At 42.6% G+C, this 20,514-nt stretch overlaps 1 protein-coding gene across 1 annotated transcript; it reads right to left on the minus strand.

Annotated features, from left to right (window-relative positions):
• Positions 1-15,814: 15,814 nt before the first annotated feature.
• MC2R (melanocortin 2 receptor) lies at positions 15,815-16,774 on the minus strand. The gene has a single exon (XM_013940440.1). It carries the CDS (start codon positions 16,772-16,774, stop codon positions 15,815-15,817), a length of 960 nt encoding a protein of 319 aa, XP_013795894.1.
• Between the last annotated feature and the right edge of the window lie 3,740 nt (positions 16,775-20,514).

The raw sequence follows: 20,514 nt of genomic DNA on the forward strand, positions 1-20,514 counted from the left end.
CATTTAAAGAAAAAATTCTGAGGTAGCTAGTCTGAGAGAATAATATTAAGCCGTCATCTTGGAGGAGTTTGAGAAAGGGGTGAGTGGGCCATGAGAAAAGGACTGAAGATTCAGCAGCAGCAAAGAACAGGTATTGAAAGTGTACTCTACAATTTTTGAAGAAGTGATTTTAAATGGCAGCAAAACGTCTCTAGTGTTGATGGATAAAGGGGATTACAGAAAATACAAGCTTCAATATACTAGAATACCCTTCAAAAGCCAAACATCTCAAAAATAAGTGTTCACTTCAGGTAATTCATAGATTGCTAGGCTTGAAGCAGAAATGTTTGAATTAATACCCTCTTTTCCCACTCCTGAATTATATGCTGTTTTAAATTTAAACCCTAATATTCTAGCTTTTGTCTGTTCTCATTTCTTGCTACTTGAATGTTGTGAGAATATTGTGTCAAGGAATGCTTTCCCAACCCACACCGGAGTCCCGCTTGAAATTTTTTCCCTTGATTATTCTAACACTGCTTTCACTGTTGCTAGAAAGCACTACTAGAATGAAGCAGTTGACTCCCTTGCCTTTTCTTTCTCTAGGGTTACATTTGCCAGAATCTCCTTTGCTAGTGCTCTGTGTCACCTGCCTTGAAAATCTAGCTGCCTCCCTGTCAGCAGCTGCCGCGCTCTGCTGCAGAGGTTTGTTCAATTGGGAGAGCATGGCTTCTTTTATCCACTTTCAGAAATGGCTTCTTATCCATACCCACTTTCAGAAATGGCACATAGACACGGGCTGGTAAACAGCAAGATGCAGATGCTAGAAAGCACTAGATTTCTCTGTCGTGGGAGAGACTTCTTCCACCTCTGGCTGTCTTGTACTGATAAAGCTGTGCTCTAGGCACCTGAGCTCACAGGTAAGACCATCTATCTCGCAGTCCAGCACAGAAAAGTTGGTAACGAGTGAGATGCACAAAACAGCCCAATTATGCCTTTCCAGGACTTATTAGGCAGAGCTGAGCAAAGATATTTATTGAAGAGTTTTACCAATGGACAAAAAAGTGTGTCTCATTTTGAAATTCATGTGAGAAGCATTAAAGTGATGTAAAAACAACACTTTCATTCCCATATAGCACCATCTGTGACACAAAAATATTGATATGAAAGTTTCATTAACATTAACAGTAGAGATGGACTTCTGAACCTCCAAATGCTGTTTCTGACTCTTGTTCTAGCCATTTGTTTCACAATGCTGTCAGGCAGTAAGGCATATTCCTTGTGGTGGAGGCTTTGTCATCAACATAGCTAGAAGGCCTGGGAAAGCAGACTTCCTTAATTCAGAAGATCTTTTGTTTTCCCTCTCATTTCAAGAAAACATTTTCCAAAACCCTTAAACTGAGAGTCTGGGCTTTCAGAAAGCTAACTGCAGGCAATATGAGATCATTCAATAAAGTTAAATATATCTGACTTTTCCTGGGTAGAAATTCTCCATCATAGGCTTACTATAATACAGAAGGGCTCTTTACAAAAATGTGACACTTTGTAACTTCTTCTAAACCAGATCTTCCTTGTAAGCAGGAGGAGGCAGGATTGCTTGCACTTCTCACAGATTTGCTTTGCAGGTGAGCTTGAAGGTGGGAACTGGGGCTATGTAGTACCTTTTTCATACTCCCTCTTAGCCAGTGCTAGGGAGAGGCCTATATAAGAGCCAGGCCTAGAGCACAGCTCCCAGAGGCAGTGAACAGAGGCAGCAGTTTGCGCAGAAGGGCGCGCGAAGGAACCTTCGTTTCTGTTCCCTGTGGTGTACGTTTCCTCAAGTATGGTTGTGACACGCTGCAGAGCGCGTTCCCCAGCGGCTGTTGGAGTTGCTGTGTCAGAGGCTTGGACCCAGACCGACCCTCTGACAGTAGATGCAGCTCTACAGGTCTCAGGCTGCAGGGAGTGCTTGGGGCCTCTCCGGGAGGCCTGGGCTGGCAGCCAGCTCTCCTGCAGGAGGTGTGCTGCTGTTGACGAGTTGTCGTCAGGTAAGGGAGTTACAGGAGGAGGTCAGTAGGCTGCGCAGCATCCGAGAAGCAGAGCAGGAGATAGACAGGGTATTCTCAGAGACCGTACAGCTCTGGGAGTCCCAACCCCCCACAGCAGTGGAGTTGCCAGAGGGCTCTGTGCCGTGTGAAACGGTACATCATAACACCGTAGAAGAAGGCTGGAAACTGGTCACTGCTCGTGGGAGGAGAAAGGCTCCTACTCCTCCTGAAGACCTGAAGCTGAAGAACAGGTTTAGTGCCCTCCAGGATGAGGAGGAGATGGGCATGGCTGCAAGGGAAGTACCTGGGACAACAGACCCTGTGCCCTGCCGAAACGCCCAGAAAAAGCGGCGGGTGATTGTTGTGGGGGACTCCCTGCTGCAGGGGACGGAGGCATCTATCTGCCGACCTGACCTCATGTCTAGAGAGGTTTGTGGCCTGCCAGGGGCTCACGTGAGAGATGTCATGGAAAGACTGCCAAGGCTTGTCCGTGCTTCGGACTATTACCCACTGCTGCTCTTCCATGTGGGCGCTAATGACACCAAGGGCAAACTGGAGACCATCAAGCAGGATTTCAGAGCTCTGGGGATGGTGGTCAGGGGTCTGGGAGCCCAGGTGATCTTCTCCTCAATCCTGCCAGTGAGGGGGATGGATGAGAGGAGGAGGAGACGGACTTTCCAAGTTAACCACTGGCTGTGCTGCTGGTGTTGGCAACAGGGTTTTGGTTTCTATGACCATGGGACCCTGTTTGAAGATCGACAACTGCTGGGGAGAGATGGGATCCTCCTCACTAAGCGGGGCACGCGTGCCTTTGCCAACAGGTTGGCCAACCTGGTAAGGAGGGCTTTAAACTAGGAAAGACGGGGGAAGGGGAGAGTTATAGTGCCAGGGTAGTTGGCAAAAGACAGCTCAAGTCGGGACGCCTCCAGCAGGTGAATGCAGCCAGGGAAGTGCGCATGGGATGTGGCTATGGAGGACCCTCTTTTACCCCTCCTGGGAAACCTGCATGCTCGATCACCTCCCTGAAATGCCTGTACACCAACGCACGCAGCATGGGGAACAAACAGGGAGAACTAGAGATGTGTGTGTGGTCGCAGGGCCATGATCTCATTGCCATTACAGAGACATGGTGGGATAGCTCGCATGACTGGAGTGCTGTCATGGATGGCTACGTGCTTTTTAGGAAAGACAGGCCAGGAAAGCGAGGTGGTGGAGTTGCTCTTTATGTGAGAGAGCAACTGGAATGTATTGAGCTGTGCCTAGGGGAGGATGAAGAGCGAGTCGAGAGCTTATGGGTAAGGATTAAAGGGCAGGCTAGCATGGGTGACACTGTTGTGGCTGTTAACTACAGGCCACCTGATCAGGAAGAGGAAGTCGATGAGGCCTTCTGCAGACAGCTGGAAGTAGCCTCACGATGCCAGGCCCTGGTTCTCATGGGGGACTTCAACCACCCTGATATCTGCTGGAGGGACAACACAGCTAGGCACAAACAGTCCCGGAGGTTCCTGCAGAGCATTGGTGACAGCTTCTTGACACAGGTGGTGGAGGAGCCAACAAGGAGAGGTGTGCTGCTGGACCTCGTACTAACAAACAAAGAAGGACTGGTGGAAGATGTGAAGGTCGGGGGCAGCCTTGGCTGCAGTGACCGTGAGATGGTGGAGTTCAGGATCCTGCGAGGAGGCAGCAGGGCACTAAGTAGGATTGCAACCCTGGACTTCAGGAGAGCAAACTTTGGCCTCTTCAGGGACCTACTTGGAGGAATCCCATGGGTTAGAGCCCTAGAAGGAAGGGAGGTCCAAGAGAGCTGGTTAATATTCAAACATCACTTCCTCCAGGTTCAAGAGTGGTGCATCCCTATGAGTAGGAAGTCAAGCAAAGGAGGCAGGAGACCTGCATGGATGAGCAAGGAGCTCCTGGCAAAACTCAAGCAGAAGAAGGAAGTATACAGAAAGTGGAAAGGGGGACAGGCCACTTGGGAGGAATATAGGAACGTTGTCAGAGTATGCAGGGATGTGACGAGGAAGGCTAAGGCCCGTTTGGAATTAAATCTGGCTAGAGATGTCAAGGACAGCAAGAAGGGCTTCTTCAAATACATCAGTAGCAAGAGGAAGACTAGGGAAAATGTGGGGTCTTTGCTGAACGGGGTGGGTGCCCTGGTGACGAAGGATGCAGCGAAGGCAGAGTTCCTGAATGCCTTCTTTGCTTCAATCTTTACTGCTCAGGCCAGCCCTCAGGAACCCCAGACCCTAGAGGCGAGACAGAAAGTCTGGAGAAAGGAGGACTTTCCCTTGGTGGAGGAGGATCAGGTTAGAGATCATTTAGGCAGACTTGACACCCACAAATCCATGGGCCTTGATGGGATGCAACATGAGTGCTGAGGGAGCCGGCGGTTGTTATTGCTAAGCCACTCTCCATCATCTTTGAAAGGTCATGGAGAACAGGAGAGGTGCCTGAGGACTGGAAGAAAGCCAATGTCACCCCAGTCTTCAAAAAGGGCAAGAAGGAGGACCCAGGGAACTACAGGCCAGTCAGCCTCACCTGCATCCCTGGAAAGGTGATGGAGTAGCTCATCCTGGAGGCCATCTCCAAGCATGTGGAGGACAAGAAAGTGATCAGGAGTAGTCAGCATGGCTTCACCAAAGGGAAATCATTCCTAACCAAGCTGATAGCCTTCTCTGATGGAATGACTGGCTGGGTAGATGAGGGGAGAGCAGTGGATGTTGTCTCCCTTGACTTCAGCAAGGCTTTCGACACTGTCTCCCATAACATCCTCATAGACAAGCTCAGGAAGTGTGGGCTAGATGAGTGGACAGTGAGGTGGATTGAGAACTGGCTGAATGGCAGAGCTCAGAGAGTTGTGATCAGCGGTGCAGAGTCTAGTTGGAGGCCTGTAGCTAGCAGTGTCCCCCAGGGGTCAGTGCTGGGTCCAGTCTTGGTCAACTTCTTCATCAGTGACCTGGATGAAGGGACAGTGCACCCTCAGCAAGTTTGCCAACGATACCAAACTGGGAGGAGTGGCGGATACGCCAGAGGGCTGTGCTGCCATTCAGAGAGACCTGGACAGGCTGGAGAGGTGGGCGGAGAGGAACCTCATGAAGTTCAACAAAGGCAAGTGCAGGGTCCTGCACCTAGGGAGGAATAACCCCATGCACCAGGACAGGTTGGGGGCCAACTGGCTGGAAAGCAGCTCTGCGGAGAAGGACCTGGGAGTGCTGGTGGACACCAAGTTAAGCATGAGGCAGCAATGTGCCCTTGTGGCCAAGAAGGCCAATGGTCTCCTGGGGTGCACCAGGAAGAGTGTTGCCAGCAGGTCGAGGGGGTGATTCTCCCCCTCTCCTCAGCCCTGGTGAGGCCACATCTGGAGCACTGCATCCAGTTCTGGGCTCCCCAGTACAAGAGGGATGTGGCAGTACTGGAGCAAGTCCAGCGAAGGGCCACAAAGATGATTAGGGGACTGGAGCATCTCTCTAATGAGGAAAGGCTGAGAGAGCTGGGCCTGTTTAGCCTAGAGAAGAGAAGGCTGAGAGGAGATCTTATCAACGTGTACAAGTATCTGAAGGGAGGGTGTCAAGAGGATGGGACCAGACTCTTTTCAGTGGTGCCCAGTGACAGGACACGAGGCAACGGGCACAAACTGAAACACAGACAATTCCATCTGAACATGAGGAAACACTTTTTCACTGTGAGGGTGACAGAGCACTGGAACAGGTTGCCCAGAGAGGTGGTGGAGTCTCCTTCTCTGGAGATATTCAAAACGCGCCTGGATACAATCCTGTGCAATGTGCTCTAGGTGACCCTGCTTGAGGGGTTGGACTAGATGATCTCCAGAGGTTCCTTCCAACCTCAGTGATTCTGTGATTCTGTGAATGGTTCATGCTCCACAGTTTGCAAAGGCCAAACAGCTTCTACTAAGTTCTGATTTTGCGCAGAGCATGTTGGGAGTGGGTCTAACTTCTCACTGTGCTCTTCTTTTGCACATAGGAGAGAAGGGAGTCTGGAGAGTTGATTTTTAACCTGTTTTCTTTCTGACTAAAGTGAGCTTCTGTGGTGGCTGGAGAGTAATCCAGAATCCTGCTTAGGTCTAAGGATTTCCAAACTGGGTATGGACACAAACAGGTGTCTCAAAATGGGGTCTGAAATATCAAATACAGTGACAAGGGAAATGACTCAAAGGACCTTGTGGGGTATGGACCACATACCTGAATTTCTCTTTTAAGAGCAGGTGATCAACCCCTTCCTTTTTGAAGGAACTGTGTAGGAGATATTCTTATAAAATGCTTTCATTGTCTTGGCTGTAAGGCTATGCAATAGCCTAATGTTTAAGCCATCCCTGAAGAAGTAGATGAGCCTGGATTCAGCTCTCTTTTACCTGAGGGAGTCCTAGCTCAGACTTCCTGGGGAGTCATTTTGTCATATTTTTGCTGAAGTGAGCAAAGCAGCATCAGCAGTGCAGAGAGGAGGGCCTGGATCGCAGAGCTCCTTGACCCAAAGAGAAGCTCCTGATGCACAAGTCTCTCTTCCCTCCACTCCAGTGAGTGCTGGTTTCTTCACTGCACAGTATCAACAGCAAGAACATCTTCAAGCAAGAGCAATCAGAAATTTTTCCACCTACATAAAACCCTGTGACCCAGTAGTTTTTTTAGAAAGGCTGCAGATGTGGTTTCAAATTTGTGCCATATGGCAAGAATGTAAATCTTGGTCTCCCATTTCCTGGGGGTTGCTTGTGGCACTGAGTTTGTGGGCATTTGCTTCCAAAGAAAGCAGAAATAGCTGCAAGTGTTCCTGTTTTGGGCGCCAGTTTCCACCTAAGTCCTTTATTTTGTCTAGCCCTAGATTCTTTTTTCACAGTATTGCCTTTTATTCACAATTTTTTGTTACAAATACAAGAAGGCAAACATTTGAATAAACTATTGAATGTTAGTACAGGTATTATGTTAGGCATTTTTAATCATAAGCTAAATTTATGATTGTGATCGTGATTGTTGGGAAGACAATGAACTGAGAAAAGTATACTGTAAGATAGTTATGGAACAGATATAAAGTATTTTGCCGATATAATGCATGAAGTGTATTTCAAGATCTCAGCATCCGAGTTTCAAATGACTGTATAATATGTTATCAGATGATTTTGGAAATATCAGAAATAGTTTCACATTAAGCCATCAAGCACAAATATAATCCCTGCTTACATCATAGATTCTTCAGGACCTGTTTTGGGTTCCTACCATGAGATATCATAGAGCTTTTTTTACACAGATCCAAACAGATAACACAGGAAATGCAGTTTAAGGCTTCTTTGGTCACTGAGTCAGATGGATGTAGGACTGATACTGAAACTCTGTGTGAATTCAGTAGAAAGGACCTTTATGAAGAAAGCAATATGAAGAAGGTATATCTATCTGTATATCTGTGAAAATAACTATGATTATTACAATTTCTTTGTGGCATGACATTGAGAAGAGCCACAGCAAGAGATCTGGGTGAGTCAGATGGGTTTGAGCCTCACAGTTCCCTCCAGGCGCGAGGCACTCCCTCCAGCTGCTGCCACCACCGACATCCCGCCTCCTTGGCAGTGGCAGTGGCTGATGGTGCTCAGGATAATTTTTCCCCATTAATCATTTCTTCACTGGGATTTCCAATGCAAGTGCTCTTTCTGCCATGTGGTACTGTAGCTCTGACACTGATATGTCAAACAGAAATTACTGCTCACACTCTGTGCCTCCTCTCTATACCTTGCTTGAGTATTGCCAGAAAATGTAACTTCTGGCATGTCAAGAGACTGATGTTACTTCCAGAAAAAAGGTTTTATCTTGAATGACAGTTGATAAACTGTAAAGCTCTGGACCATTCTGAGAACACTTGTGCCCAGCTGTCATGGATTATTCTGTTATAAAAACTGACTGGCATGCATTTTCAGAATAAAACATTATTCTTGAGTGTTCAGAGTATTTTTGGCACTTGGCAATTATTGTCTATCTTGACAACTAACTTGACACTTTTGGCAGTTATTTTCTATCAAGACAATAGTGCTAACCTCTGAAGCTGCATTAGTATCATCCCTCTGCTTAATTCAGACTGCCTTCTAATGGTAAGAGGGATTTTCACCCAGTTTTCGCTATCTGATGACAGAAAGCTGGCACCCAGCAAACAGTGCCATGTGTATCTGCAAAGCTTACTCTCATTGGTTGAAACAAGAGGAGACTGAGTTTATCCCAGTGCTTTAAGGTAAGTGGATGTCCAAATAAATGTTCATGGGCAGTGTAACATTATGATCTGTGGTTCATTGCCTGTTAGTCCAAATCAGCATTTTCCTGTCAGTGTGAGGTGCTTCAGCTGGGATCTCTAAGAAAGCTGGTGGGAATCCACTAAACTATTTTACCTCAGGCCATTTTCATTCACCTGTGGTTTTGCCCATCCTTGCAGTCTTACTGCATCTGATCTCTAGACTGCAATTGTCCTGATTTGTAGGATTAATTGATACTGAACAGAAAAGGTAGCTGAAAAATAGAAGATTTTTGGGTGTTGTTACAAAACAAGAACAACCACACCATTCTGCATGTCTTTACACTTTTCACTCAGCTCCTGACATTCCTTTGCTTTCCCGTTTGACCCTGTTACTTTTTTCATTTCCACTTCTCACTCAGCTCTTTGCATTTCTCTCAGTTCCAGGATTTAAGATGAGTATGTCTTCTCCACCTCTTCCTTTCTCTGTTCTGGTTACTGCCATGCTGTTCTACCCAATCCTAGAAATTGCTTCTATTTTCCCATCAAGGTATCAACATCGCACTGTTCTTTCCTGGCCTGACCTGGTCTTTGCTGGTAATATTTCCAACCTTGGAGCCCAGGGACCTAGGACCTCTCTGCCCTATGAGCTTTCTTATGCCCCTGATACTCCTGAGTCCTCAGATAATGGCTTCAGTCAGGTCCCCCATATATAAAAGAGATTGAACGATTGATTTAGTTCATTTAAAACTGTTATTTTTAAAAAGGATTATTCTTCAATGGCACTATTCTGGAGTTTTCCCTGGGCCCGTTCCCAGGCTTCTAGCAACCTCCAGTGCCAGTTTCTCTAATAGGAAACACTGCCAATCTGAACCCCCTATTAACCAGCCAACTCTCACTTACAAGGTTGTGCTTCTTTCATCTGCCTTCTCATCTGAGCGCCAGGACCTGCCTTTTATCCAATTTTCCCCCCTTTCAAAGACTTGGCTGTGATCTGAGAGGAAGCTAAGCACAGATGAGAGATCTGAGGCCTCAGTTCCTCTCAGCTTGCCCCCTGACATAAACTGCTCGGTGCTGGGCTGAAGTAAATTTTTTCTTCTTCCTTTTTTCCTCCTTGTGCAGACTGGCAGTTAAGACAGATTTAGTTGTCGGAGCAGACAATGTGATTATCCAAATTGCTGGGCTGTGGTTTCATTTCTCAAGTAAATGAAAATTGAAGATAGTGGCTAAAGCAATAGTCCAAAAGCATTTTTATTGCTTTGTTCAGCTCCTTACCCCAGGCTTTGTCACTTTTATTCTCATCTGCTGTATTTCTCATGCTTACTGTTTTATGTGTTCAGTTCTTGTTTTAATGAATTATGAACTAAAGTGGCATTTCTGCTTCCAGACTGCGACTCTGGGGTTGATTCAGAATAATCCAGTTTTACCTTGGCATTGCTTTTTTGAATCAGTAGAGTTAGACTGCTATAAGCCTGAAAAGCCACACTTGTGGAGCAGGCTTTAGATCAGTTTTGGGATTGTGATCATTTTTTAAAATTCAAGTGAAAATTCAAATACATATTTAGCATGGTGAATAATACCACGGTGGCTTGAAAGGGGGTAGCTGCAGCAGTCCCTAGAATGGGGAAGCTAGTTCTGAGTTTGAAGACACCTGGACTTTTAATGCCACCCAATATTGAGACCAAATTTAAAAGTACAGAACGCTCCAGGTCAAGAAGCGGCAATCAGCAAGAAAAACTTCTGCTATGTATTTTAAAGAGGCTGAAGATATACTTATTGCAGGTTTTAGAGGCTGTATTGAACTGCTCGCTGTTATTCTGAACTGAATGCTCTTACTACATGTTGCAAAGGGTCCTGCATATTTTGAAGCTCTGGGAAAGTGTCTCTTAAGGCATTCTGAATCTTGTAAAGCTTATATGATGACAGTGTGGGAGAGGTAGCACGGGACCAGAGCTGGGCTGAGGCAGGGCTGGGTGGTCGTCTGTATGTTGGAGCTGGGGTGGGGGTCAGGGAGGCCCATGGCTGGGCTGGGACAGGGCCATGGTGGGGCTGGAGCCGGCAGCACTGCAGCATCACGGGGCAGGGACTGACAGTCAGAGGCCTCTTGAAGGAGCTCCTTCAGTTAGCAGAGGACTTATGACTAGCTCTGTGTTTACTCAGACAGTTCATGCAAAGTTTAGGCATAATTGTTTGAGGACTGAAGTCGTAATAAATGACAGTGTAAAGGTGCCTCCAAAGTAACAGAATATGGTGTAACAAAACATCTCATGGTCTTATTGCAAAAAGAATTATTTCAGTGGAAAGTAATAAATAATTTTATTTACCTACTAGGCATTTGTCCTCTGGCTGACTTAGCTGGAATTACTTGAAAGTGGCCGCTCATTATACTGTATGTGACAGTTCAAAAATATGATCTTTGTGTTATAGCAGTAATTTGAGGGGATTTGCAGACATAAGAAAACTACTTTCAAGTGAATGTGAAAAGTTTTCTTAAATGGTGCTACTCATTTCTCTAGAATTATACTGTAGCTCATCCTCTTTGAATGAGAAACTCACAACGACATTGTGTCTTCTGCAAAAGTGACACTTCAAACGAAGCTATATCAAAGCACTACTGAATGATGAACACATAATATCTTCATAGATGGCTATCTATCTGCTGTAATTACACTGAAAGAATTAAAGAACAAACCCTGTACCTACTTGGGGAATAGATTCTGTCTGAATATATGTATCATTTGAAGAGTTTAGTTCAAATGTGATTTTAAAAGTTTTCTTAAAAAAGCATTGGCTTGAAGTATGGATGTATAGTACTGAAATAGTCATTTCCAAGCCTCCAAGGCTATAGCAAATGAATAGGGTTGTGAACATAATCGTACTTCAGTAGTATTAAAAGCAGTATGAGCTTTCATGATAGATATTTTAAGATCCTTTTATTGTTTTTCTTGCCTGAAATGTTAGCTACATATGAAGTATTTTGCTCATGATTTTAAAAAAGAGAAGGCTAACATTTGGCTCTTGACCTATTAGTTTTAATCTAACAAAGTGGCCTAGTTGTCAAGCTTTTGGACATGAATGCTTGCATATGCACGTAGCCTTTGATGGTGCTCAGCACTTCAAATCAACTTTCTTTTCCACGTACTCAAATATTGATTGAGGAGCTAAACGTCTTCTTCAGCCAACAGGAGTCTGAAACACCTACTTTTCTGAGTCTTGCCCAGGGTCATAATTCATGGAAACAAGATTTTTGTCCCAGTTGTATTTGCCATGGTATTTTGTGAACAAAATTATACTGCTGTGCAGGTCTGTCCTTCACTGGCATGCCAACTGTTTCAATGGAATTAATTCCCCTGAGTGCCTTTATCAGATTTGTTCAGTTTGTTCCTAAACATGAAGTTCAGTTCAAGAGAAAACAACAGAAACAGAGGAGGAGCTTTTCTTCTTTGGCTTTGCAACAAGTGACTGGAAAAAGTCCTGTTGCCACAGGCACGTGGAAAAGTTCTGTGGGCCCTTGCGAATGAAGCATCTGTGGCGCTGTTGCCTGTGATCTTCATGGGGCTGGATTTTCCAGGAACCAGGGTGGTTCCTTCCAAACTTCTTAGTTTCTGGTAGGATCCAAGATGCACTTAGTTCTCCCAAAGTTAAGGTACAGTTCTGGCTCCCAAACACTTGTAACTTAAAGCTGGGCAGATGAAAGAAAGTCACAAAATCTGAGAAGAGTATTCAACATGAAATTATACATTAAAATATCTGAGTAGAGTTTCAAGAGCAACTTCAATAAAAGACAAGGAAGGTTTCACAAATCAAGGACTAATCAATCAAGTACTCTTGTCAAAGAGCGACACAGGGAAATAGATGGAAAAATTAGTATATGAAACAGAAAAATTTATTTTCTTGGAGACTGCACAACTGCTAAAATGCAAGCCAAATTTTCAGCCAATTAGGAAATAATATATGGAGATTTACCCATCTGCTGATGTGCAACAAACACTGGAAGGCTTAAAAAGAAAAATCTACCTAGAAGTTTTTTCATTTGAGACTATTTTGTGCTCTTCCCAACTCACCTTCCCAGAAATGAAAAATTTTCAAAAGAATGCTTCATTCCAACAGAACTAGAGAAAAATTAAAAAAAAAAATTATATGTGTCTTTTGAATTTTGTATTTACTCTTTTGGGCTCTTTTACTCTTTTACAACTCTTGGGCTCAGTTAGAGGTCTAATATTCTGCCACAGGTTTCAGAAGTATTGTAAATGCATAGGATCTGACTTTCCTATGCATTTACAAAGGAAGTATGGTAAGTTCTGTTTTCTTGAACACATTAAAAATGAGCAACAACAGGCAGTTCTCTTACTCATAATTTACAAGCCTGCTTTCTCTGTCCTTCATCTTAGATCCCCTTATGTAATGGCTTTTTTCCCCATCTTGCTAGCTGTCAGGGTATTAGTTAGAGACACAGTCTAACAATAACAGCCATCAGGTTTCTGCAATCAGTTTGAAGACAAAACCCCAGCCTGTAAGTTTTAGTGTTGCTCAGGCATCATGACATGAACAAATGTTTGGGAAGTAGTTTTGTGTGTTTCCATGAATTAGACCGGATAGGCTACAAAGAACAGTCTTGCTTGTGGGGCCTGCGATGCCTGTGTTATGGGTGATTTTGTACATGGTTTGGTGCCCTTAGGTTCTCAGGCAGAGGGTGAGGCTGGGGCACATGTAAAGAAAGGAGGGGCAAGCCCAGCTGCTTGCAGAGAGGTCTGGGTCCCATGCAGGTTATGCAAGGGCTCCTGGAGCGGGCCTGGGCCTGTGGCAGGAGATTCCTGCTGATCCCTGCTGGGGCCTGGTGCCTTGAGGCTGTCGGGGAGGCAGGGGAGTGGGAAGAAGGCAGTTTCTTGGGAGGTAGGTGGGGCTGGGCGTGGTGGGGGCCAGTGCCTCATCCTGGGCTGCTCTCCCCTCCGCATGGTCTAAGGGTCAGGCTCTGCCCCAACCTGGGCTCTCATGCTTGTCCCTTTCCTAGTCCTGACCTCAAGTGTCTCCCCAAGCCAAGTGGTCCTCTGCAAAGGTAGCCAAGCTGGGTGTACTGTGGCAACTGAGGCTGGGAAACTTGAGCTCAGGTTTCTCAGGAAGGCAGTCCAAGTCCTGGCACAGACTAGGCTTTGGGACTCCTCCTTTTCCTGGGGCAAGCTCTGGCATAACTCTAGTGCGCTGTCCAGAGAGGTTATCGTGGTGGGGTGGAAACCAGGGCTTTTGTGGGCAATAAAGGGTCCTGAGGGTGATGGTGAGAGTGGTGTAAGGTTTGGAGGGGTCTTCTAAGACTAGTGTGTGCAATGGTCAAAGTGGTCTGTCTCCTTCTGGCTCAGCTTCTTCAGGAGCCTGTGGGAAATGTGGACTTTATACAAGATTTCAGTAACGTTTTCTGCTGAAGCTTGGAATTTGACATGAGTCTGTCGTGAATGTTTGTTTCTTTTTCCAGTGCTGAATGTGTGTTTTTTTTAAGAATTGCTTCTCCATGTTCTGAAAGTATGAGGTTAATGTCTTATTATACACAATTTATTAAAATTTACTTTTGGACAGCTCAGCCTCAATGTGGAGATTCTGCATACACAGAGTTAGAATGGACTTCCTCACAAGGTGCAGTGACTTCCACTGTAGTGGGTGCCACTTATATATGTCAGTGTTCAGGGAAGGGGATGGAAAATAAAGTTTAGAGGAAAGGTGCTTTTGGTGAATATTTTATGTGTTGCAGACTTAACATAAGGGCTGCGTGAACCATAACTTTCTGTCCAATATTTTTTTATCATTTTGAAGCTCATCAATTGTGGGCATAGGGTATTATGGTACTGTAGGTCTTTTGTTCTGACTTGTCTTTAATATTGTATAATTATCTTTTTGCTTATTTTTGTTCAGTTCTAACAGTCATCTCTTGCTGTGCAGTTTTACATTTGTTTCACTTTTAGTGGAAAAAATTTTTGTTCAAGTAAAATATGTGAATGACTGTATCTGAATTCCTTTTTGAACTTGCATTTTATAGGTAAAGGCTTTTTTGTAATAAGTACACAGGCTTTTAAATTTTCACTGTAGTATCACTTTGCTCATGTAAGATTTTTACTTTGCTAAGTTCTATAAAATCTTACAGGTTTATTTCCTTTCTTCCACCTGTATCAGTAAGCCTAACTCCATCCAAATACATATAATTTGGTCCATATTCCATATATCTTGAAATTCCTGTCTGCTTTCTTGGTGTACCATCAGAGTAAATTCTTCTATTTATCTATGAATTCTGATAGGTTTTCTCTTTTCCTCTCCCTCTTGTCCTAGCCATGCCTTGGCTGTCTCAGTTTCATGGCTGGCTCCTACTAAATATTCTCTCTCTGACACAGCTGAATAACTCTGTTCAATTTTTGTGAGGTTAATTCCTCACCATATGGTCTGGACTGGTTCAGAGGGCTGTTAGAAGCCCTTTCTCTTCTTATCCTTCTAGCTGGACAAGAGTGTTTTGCTGTGAAAAATATTATTTCTTAAAGTTTTTGTGAGTTTTGTATTATTTTGGCAGAGACAATTCAAAATTTTCCCACTAGGATCCTGTAAATTACGAACTGTCTTGTAGCATCCTTCCAGTCTGGGTAGCTGATTCCTTTTCCAGGTGGCTAACTTCCCTGGAGGCCTTTGAATTTTCTCTGGTATTTTTCCATTTCAATTCTTTGTTGCAGTATGCTTAGAAAGTCATGGCTTAATCAAAGTTCCTTCAGTTTCTGCAAAACTTACTTTATTAAAGCAAGCTGGCCCAGGGACTTCCAATGGGGAGCTGGCAAGCTCAGCAATTCACTTTGCTTGTCCAAACCTGAATTTGGGTTTTAAACTTCAAAATCTGTCTTTGATGCCTCAACGATTTTATGTTGGAAAAACTCCTCTTCGATCACTAAAAAGAGCTTTTAAACCAAAATATCGTCTTCTCTTGGACTCATACTGCAAATTTTAATTTTGTTACTTAGAGCACATTAATTGCCTAATTTTATTTTTGAAACTTGGCTCACACTAATTGCCTAATTTTAAGGGGACTAGATGTAAAAGAACAAAATAATGACATTGCTCTGCCAGCAAAGTCCAAACACATGTCTATATTTACCGCTTTCTCATAAATTTCTTGTAAATTTGCAGTTTAGAAACAAGAATTCATCTCACTGTGATTTAAGCAACAGATTTTTACAGCAGTATTCGCCTTAAATTGGAATTACTGATACAAAACGGATTGGCATAAACTCATTCCTGGGGTAATGCAATACTTGCTGCAGAAGATTTACACTTGAATTTTTCTGAAATGATGCAAGATAGTTAAGTTGAAGTTATTTTTGGACTGTTACATTAAACTTAGCAGTAGAATGAACTTATGTAATATTTCTGGAGGTCTGGCTGGCAAAGATATTTGGGCATACTTAGTTTTATGTATTCTTTGGTAGCCCTCTGAAAATCACTGGCATTATCCTACAACAGTAGTATTACTTTGGGTATGATTACTAGCATTTTTAACTCTGCAAACTGATGTTACAGAGCACTCCATAGGCATACTTCTATAAAATTCATCTTTTGGTAAGTGTTTACCAGTTCCAGTTTGACCTGGTACAACAGAACATTTTCTTAAATGTACTCCGTAATTCTGGGCTTCGGAATGCATAAATCATGGGGTCAATGATTGCGTTGCACATTATGAGTGTCCCGTTCACATGAAAAATGGACATGTAGCAGGCACAGTAAGGATTATGTGGGCAAAACCTTGCTAGAAGGATGTGAAGAACAAAGGGGGCCCAACAGCAAAGGAAAACTCCAAGGAAAATAGTCAGTGTAATGGCTCCTTTCATGTTAGTTCTCTGATGGACTGCACTAGTTGGCAGTGCGGCAATCTTTTTAGCATGAGATCGAGCCAGGAGGAACATATGGACATAGAGGCACAGTATAAAAAACATCATTAAAGGAAACAGAATGGTGAAGGGAATGACTGTAGCTACTTCATAGGAGAAGAGGGCGATGGCAATACTACTGCCAGCACAGAACGTCCAGATGATTGCCAAGATGATCAAGGCCCTTCTCAGTGTCATGATGTTATGGTACCGTAAAGCATAGAAGATGGTGATGTATCTGTCTGCTGCGATAGCTAACAAGCTGAAGATTGACCCCAGTAAAGACAAAATGAACATGGAATCCATAGCATCATCCAGCTTTTTCTCGAAGTCCCCACGACGTGTCAGGTACCCCATTTTGCACAAGATAATAAAGATGTTCTCCAGAGTTTTGTACAAGCTACCTAACATGTCTGAAATGGCTAAACTACAAATAAAAAAGTACATAGGCAAGTGCAGATTCTTATTCCTGATGACGGCAACAAGGACGAGCAGGTTTTCGAGTATTCCAACAGCAGCAACTGTGAAAAAAACTTCTTCTGGTACCACAACCTGGGTGCAGTCAGTGATATTTAAAGAGAAATCACTTATATTTTCCAGGGAAGGAATGCTTGTCTGCCCTGGATGTTTAATTATGTTGGAAGGCCTCTCAGTGCTCATTTCTTCTGCTCACAGAAAGATTTCTGGATTGTTTCTCAGGCTTGGTTTTATTCTGAAGCTGTCCTATCAGTCAGATCATCTTTCTTTTGATGAAGCCTTCTTCCTAATCTGGCACAATTCTAAGACTTAACCGAAATGTTTTGGATTTCTCCTAGAATAAAACACACAGAAACGTAAATATCAAGAAGAAAATTCCCATACAAATGAGTCAAAAATAAACATTTTAAATATCACTTATTGGAATAGAATGAACATATATCATCATTAGAGAGAGGCAAAGTTTGTTTGGATAAAATAAGAGCTCCTCCAAGCTTCACTAAGCCTCAAAGGAAAACAAGGTGCAAATTCCCTTTTAGGTTCAAAGAAGTTTTAAAAAATACATGTAGTTCTCTTTACCAATGAACATCCCACATTTACTGAAACTTATCTCAGAGACTTTGACAGTCTGGCAGTCTTTACTGGCCCAGCTTTCTCTGTGTAAGTTTGGCATTTATCACAAGATTTGTTGTATTATTAAACACAAATGAGACTAATGTCAAGAGAAGCTGTTGTCTAGGGCAGTAACACAATTACTACCACACTGATGACAGTGAAACAAAATGCCCTCAATTTAGCTGTGAACACTGGTAAATACTGATGTTTTCAGAGGCGAGTTAGATATTACTGAGAAGGTGCCTTTTCATGTAAGCTGAAACATTTCTTTGATTTGATGAACATACTTCTAATGCAGATTAAGATTCAAAGGAAAACCTCTTCTCGGCTGTATTTTACAACTGTCTAAAAGACCAAACCCTCTACTTCAGTATCAAGATGATCTTTCTCTTTTTCCACAATAATCCTGATTTGAGTTCCATTAAAGTATATAGGAATCATTCCAAAGGATTAGGCTTTTTAGGCTATTCATTAATGTATAAATGGATGTAATAATAATTTATCTTGGATATTATCCATAGACAATAGGAACCACATTTTCTTCTAGTTGTTATAGCCCCATTCGTGAAATACAGGTGCAGCTGCTACTTGAAATATTCCCCCTTTTTTAAGAATTGAAAATTTTTCCCTCTCTAAGTTCCAAATAGCTCTTAATTGTTTGACACTGTTGTACCTTTAAGTTTTGAAATTCCTTTAGACATTGTTTTATAGTCAAACTTACCATTTCAAAGGGAGAAGTCAAAGGTTTAATTTACTTTTGTATACAAACAAAAACCTCTGTAAGTGTCGCTGGTATCAGGAATGGGCACAGCTGAACTGCTGCTTGAATGTGATTAGCCTTAATGCAGATGAATGTGTTTGCCCACTTTTCAATGGAAAACAGAGGTTTTTAACCTGGGTTTTCCAATGTTATCTGCTAAGATTTCCAGTAAGGTGCTACTTGAGAAAAATGTTGAGACTTGGACCACCAGCCATCATGAACTCACCTGAATCTAGCCATTACCTCACTTAAGAGAAAGCATCCAAGGAAGTGCCCATATTTATCTGAAAACGAAGGCTCTGCAATGGAATAAATGAACTATATTGCACTGCAGTGCATGTGGACATTTCCAAAGACAGTTAAGTCTTAACATCTTTAGTATGTTAAGTAACATCTTTAGTATGTTTAGTAAAATCTGTTAGTATGAGAAGGAAGGCGTTAATATCAAGAATAAGAGACTCAGCAATGTCTGGAATGTTTTTTCTATTGTTGGAGCTCCTGTCACAGCTAAGTTTTATGATTTCTAATCTATCAGACTACTTAACAACTTAATTTTCATTATTATTAAAAAGCCAACACAGACAATCCAAACAAAACCTCACTTCAATTGGATTTAAACAGTACAATCAGTTGGCAAAAATGCATTTATTAAACCACTATTCTCTCAAATCTTTGCTTCAGTAATGCTCCTTTGTTGACACACTCATATTGCTGAACTGCACTGCCTGACCAATGTGAAGGTTGCTTCACTGAAAACACAGAGGCATGATATGGTACAGCTGTGCTTGTAATCTTTCGATAACTTCATGTTAAGTACAGCAGTTGGTTAAAGCAGAGATTTTATAAAGGCTTTAGAATAATTACAATCACTGAGTGATTACACTACATCACGTAATGTTGTTTTGAGACAATTAATAGAAAGACAGAAAAAGATGTTTTTATTTTAGACATTCTTATTTCAGCATATATATATGATTATTGCAGACTCCTGTCAAAGATGTTCCCAATTATCTCCTGTTCTGATGCTTCAGTGTGGTGCACAACTGTGGGGCTTCCCACACAGAACTATCTGCCTATATGCTGTTGTGTATGGGTGGTAAATGCAGTGCTTCAAGAAACCATCTACACATTTTGATTTATGTATCTGCAGCAAATCCCTCACTTACAGAATCCTTTCACTAGTACAGTAGACAGTGCATGTGGAGGAGGTTTAACACTTCTGAGTAGTGCAGGACAGACTGACTACACATGGGATGTAAATCTGTTGTGTACATGATCAGTAACCTCAATGTGTCCTAAAAGCTAGTGGAAAAGAAGACAGGAATACCTTGGTGCTTGGATGCGTACTGAACTACTGAACTGAACTGCTACTGAAATAAGAGCCAAGGTCTTTCCACACAAAGCTGTGAAGAATCATCAGACAAAAGCAAAGTATATTCTCTTGTCTCTGTTGTACCACCAGAGACAACCTGGATGTTATAGACTTCCTTTCCACTGTCAGTACCTTGCCAGTTTGCTTTCTCATTATATTGTCCAGATAAAGGATTCATGTAGGTAGCAAGAGATTTCCACCAACACTCTGAAAGACCTCTGATTTATCTTTTAGAGGTATCTGCAAAATCAACCTTTCATAGCTAGTGCTTATATGTCATTATTGTTAAAAACAGGACACAAAAATTAATAGTAAAAAAGGGCCTTATATTACAATCTTTTTTGCTGGAAGTGGCTGGAATATTTTCATTTTGCCTTTCTGGAGGTTTTTCACAGTCTAAACAAATTTGCCTGACTGTAGCAAGAAAGGTTAAAGAGTCAAAAAGCACCGAATAACAAAAAAGACCATTTAAGTTTGAAAAGCATTTGCAAATTTAGCTGTGAAAATTGCAAAAAAAAAAAAAACCTCAACCCACTCTCTCCTATATTTAAATTAGATCCCAGAGGGAGAAATCAACAGCTCAGTCATATTGGATATTGGGAAACATTTTTAGAAGGAGATATAGGAAAACGAGTAACTGGCTAGTGACAACAGTGGAGTTGCTAAAAATGCATACATCTGTAATATTATCAGCAATTTCTATTTAATTTATAATTAATCTAAAGCAAGATGAAGCAGGGAACTGGGGAACAGGAAACAGGACCTGGAAATTTACTGACAGTATTGTAGGAAGTTAAGAAACAGATAGAATTGTGATTACCTGTGTCCACCCTGATTATGGTTTGGCTCTTCACAGCACTCTGGCACTTGTGGAGCACATTTGCGCTGCCACATAGTGCACAGCTAAGAGCCAGTCCCAGTACTTCAGCTTGTGACAATGCTGAGAATGCCTCAGTGGTTGCCGGAAGTCCTCAGCACTGTGAGGGATTAACCTCGGACATAAGGCTTAATTCCCTTCCATCTGCCCAGTATCCACTGATAATGAAAATACAATTTACTGTGCAGGAGAGCTGCAACGACTTAGAAGCACCTGAAAGATCTGGGAGTAATCAGGTCCGCACTTGATTTTTTTTTTTTTTTAATTGGATAAACATATATTCATTAAACAAATAAACA

This window comes from Apteryx mantelli, chromosome 2 (assembly GCF_036417845.1).
Source record: "Apteryx mantelli isolate bAptMan1 chromosome 2, bAptMan1.hap1, whole genome shotgun sequence".
Classification (NCBI taxonomy): Eukaryota; Metazoa; Chordata; class Aves; order Apterygiformes; family Apterygidae; genus Apteryx; species Apteryx mantelli.

Bases quoted from the DNA above. Each gene is read 5' to 3' on its own strand.
- MC2R (XM_013940440.1), bottom strand. From the start codon at position 16,774: ATGAGCACTGAGAGGCCTTCCAACATAATTAAACATCCAGGGCAGACA.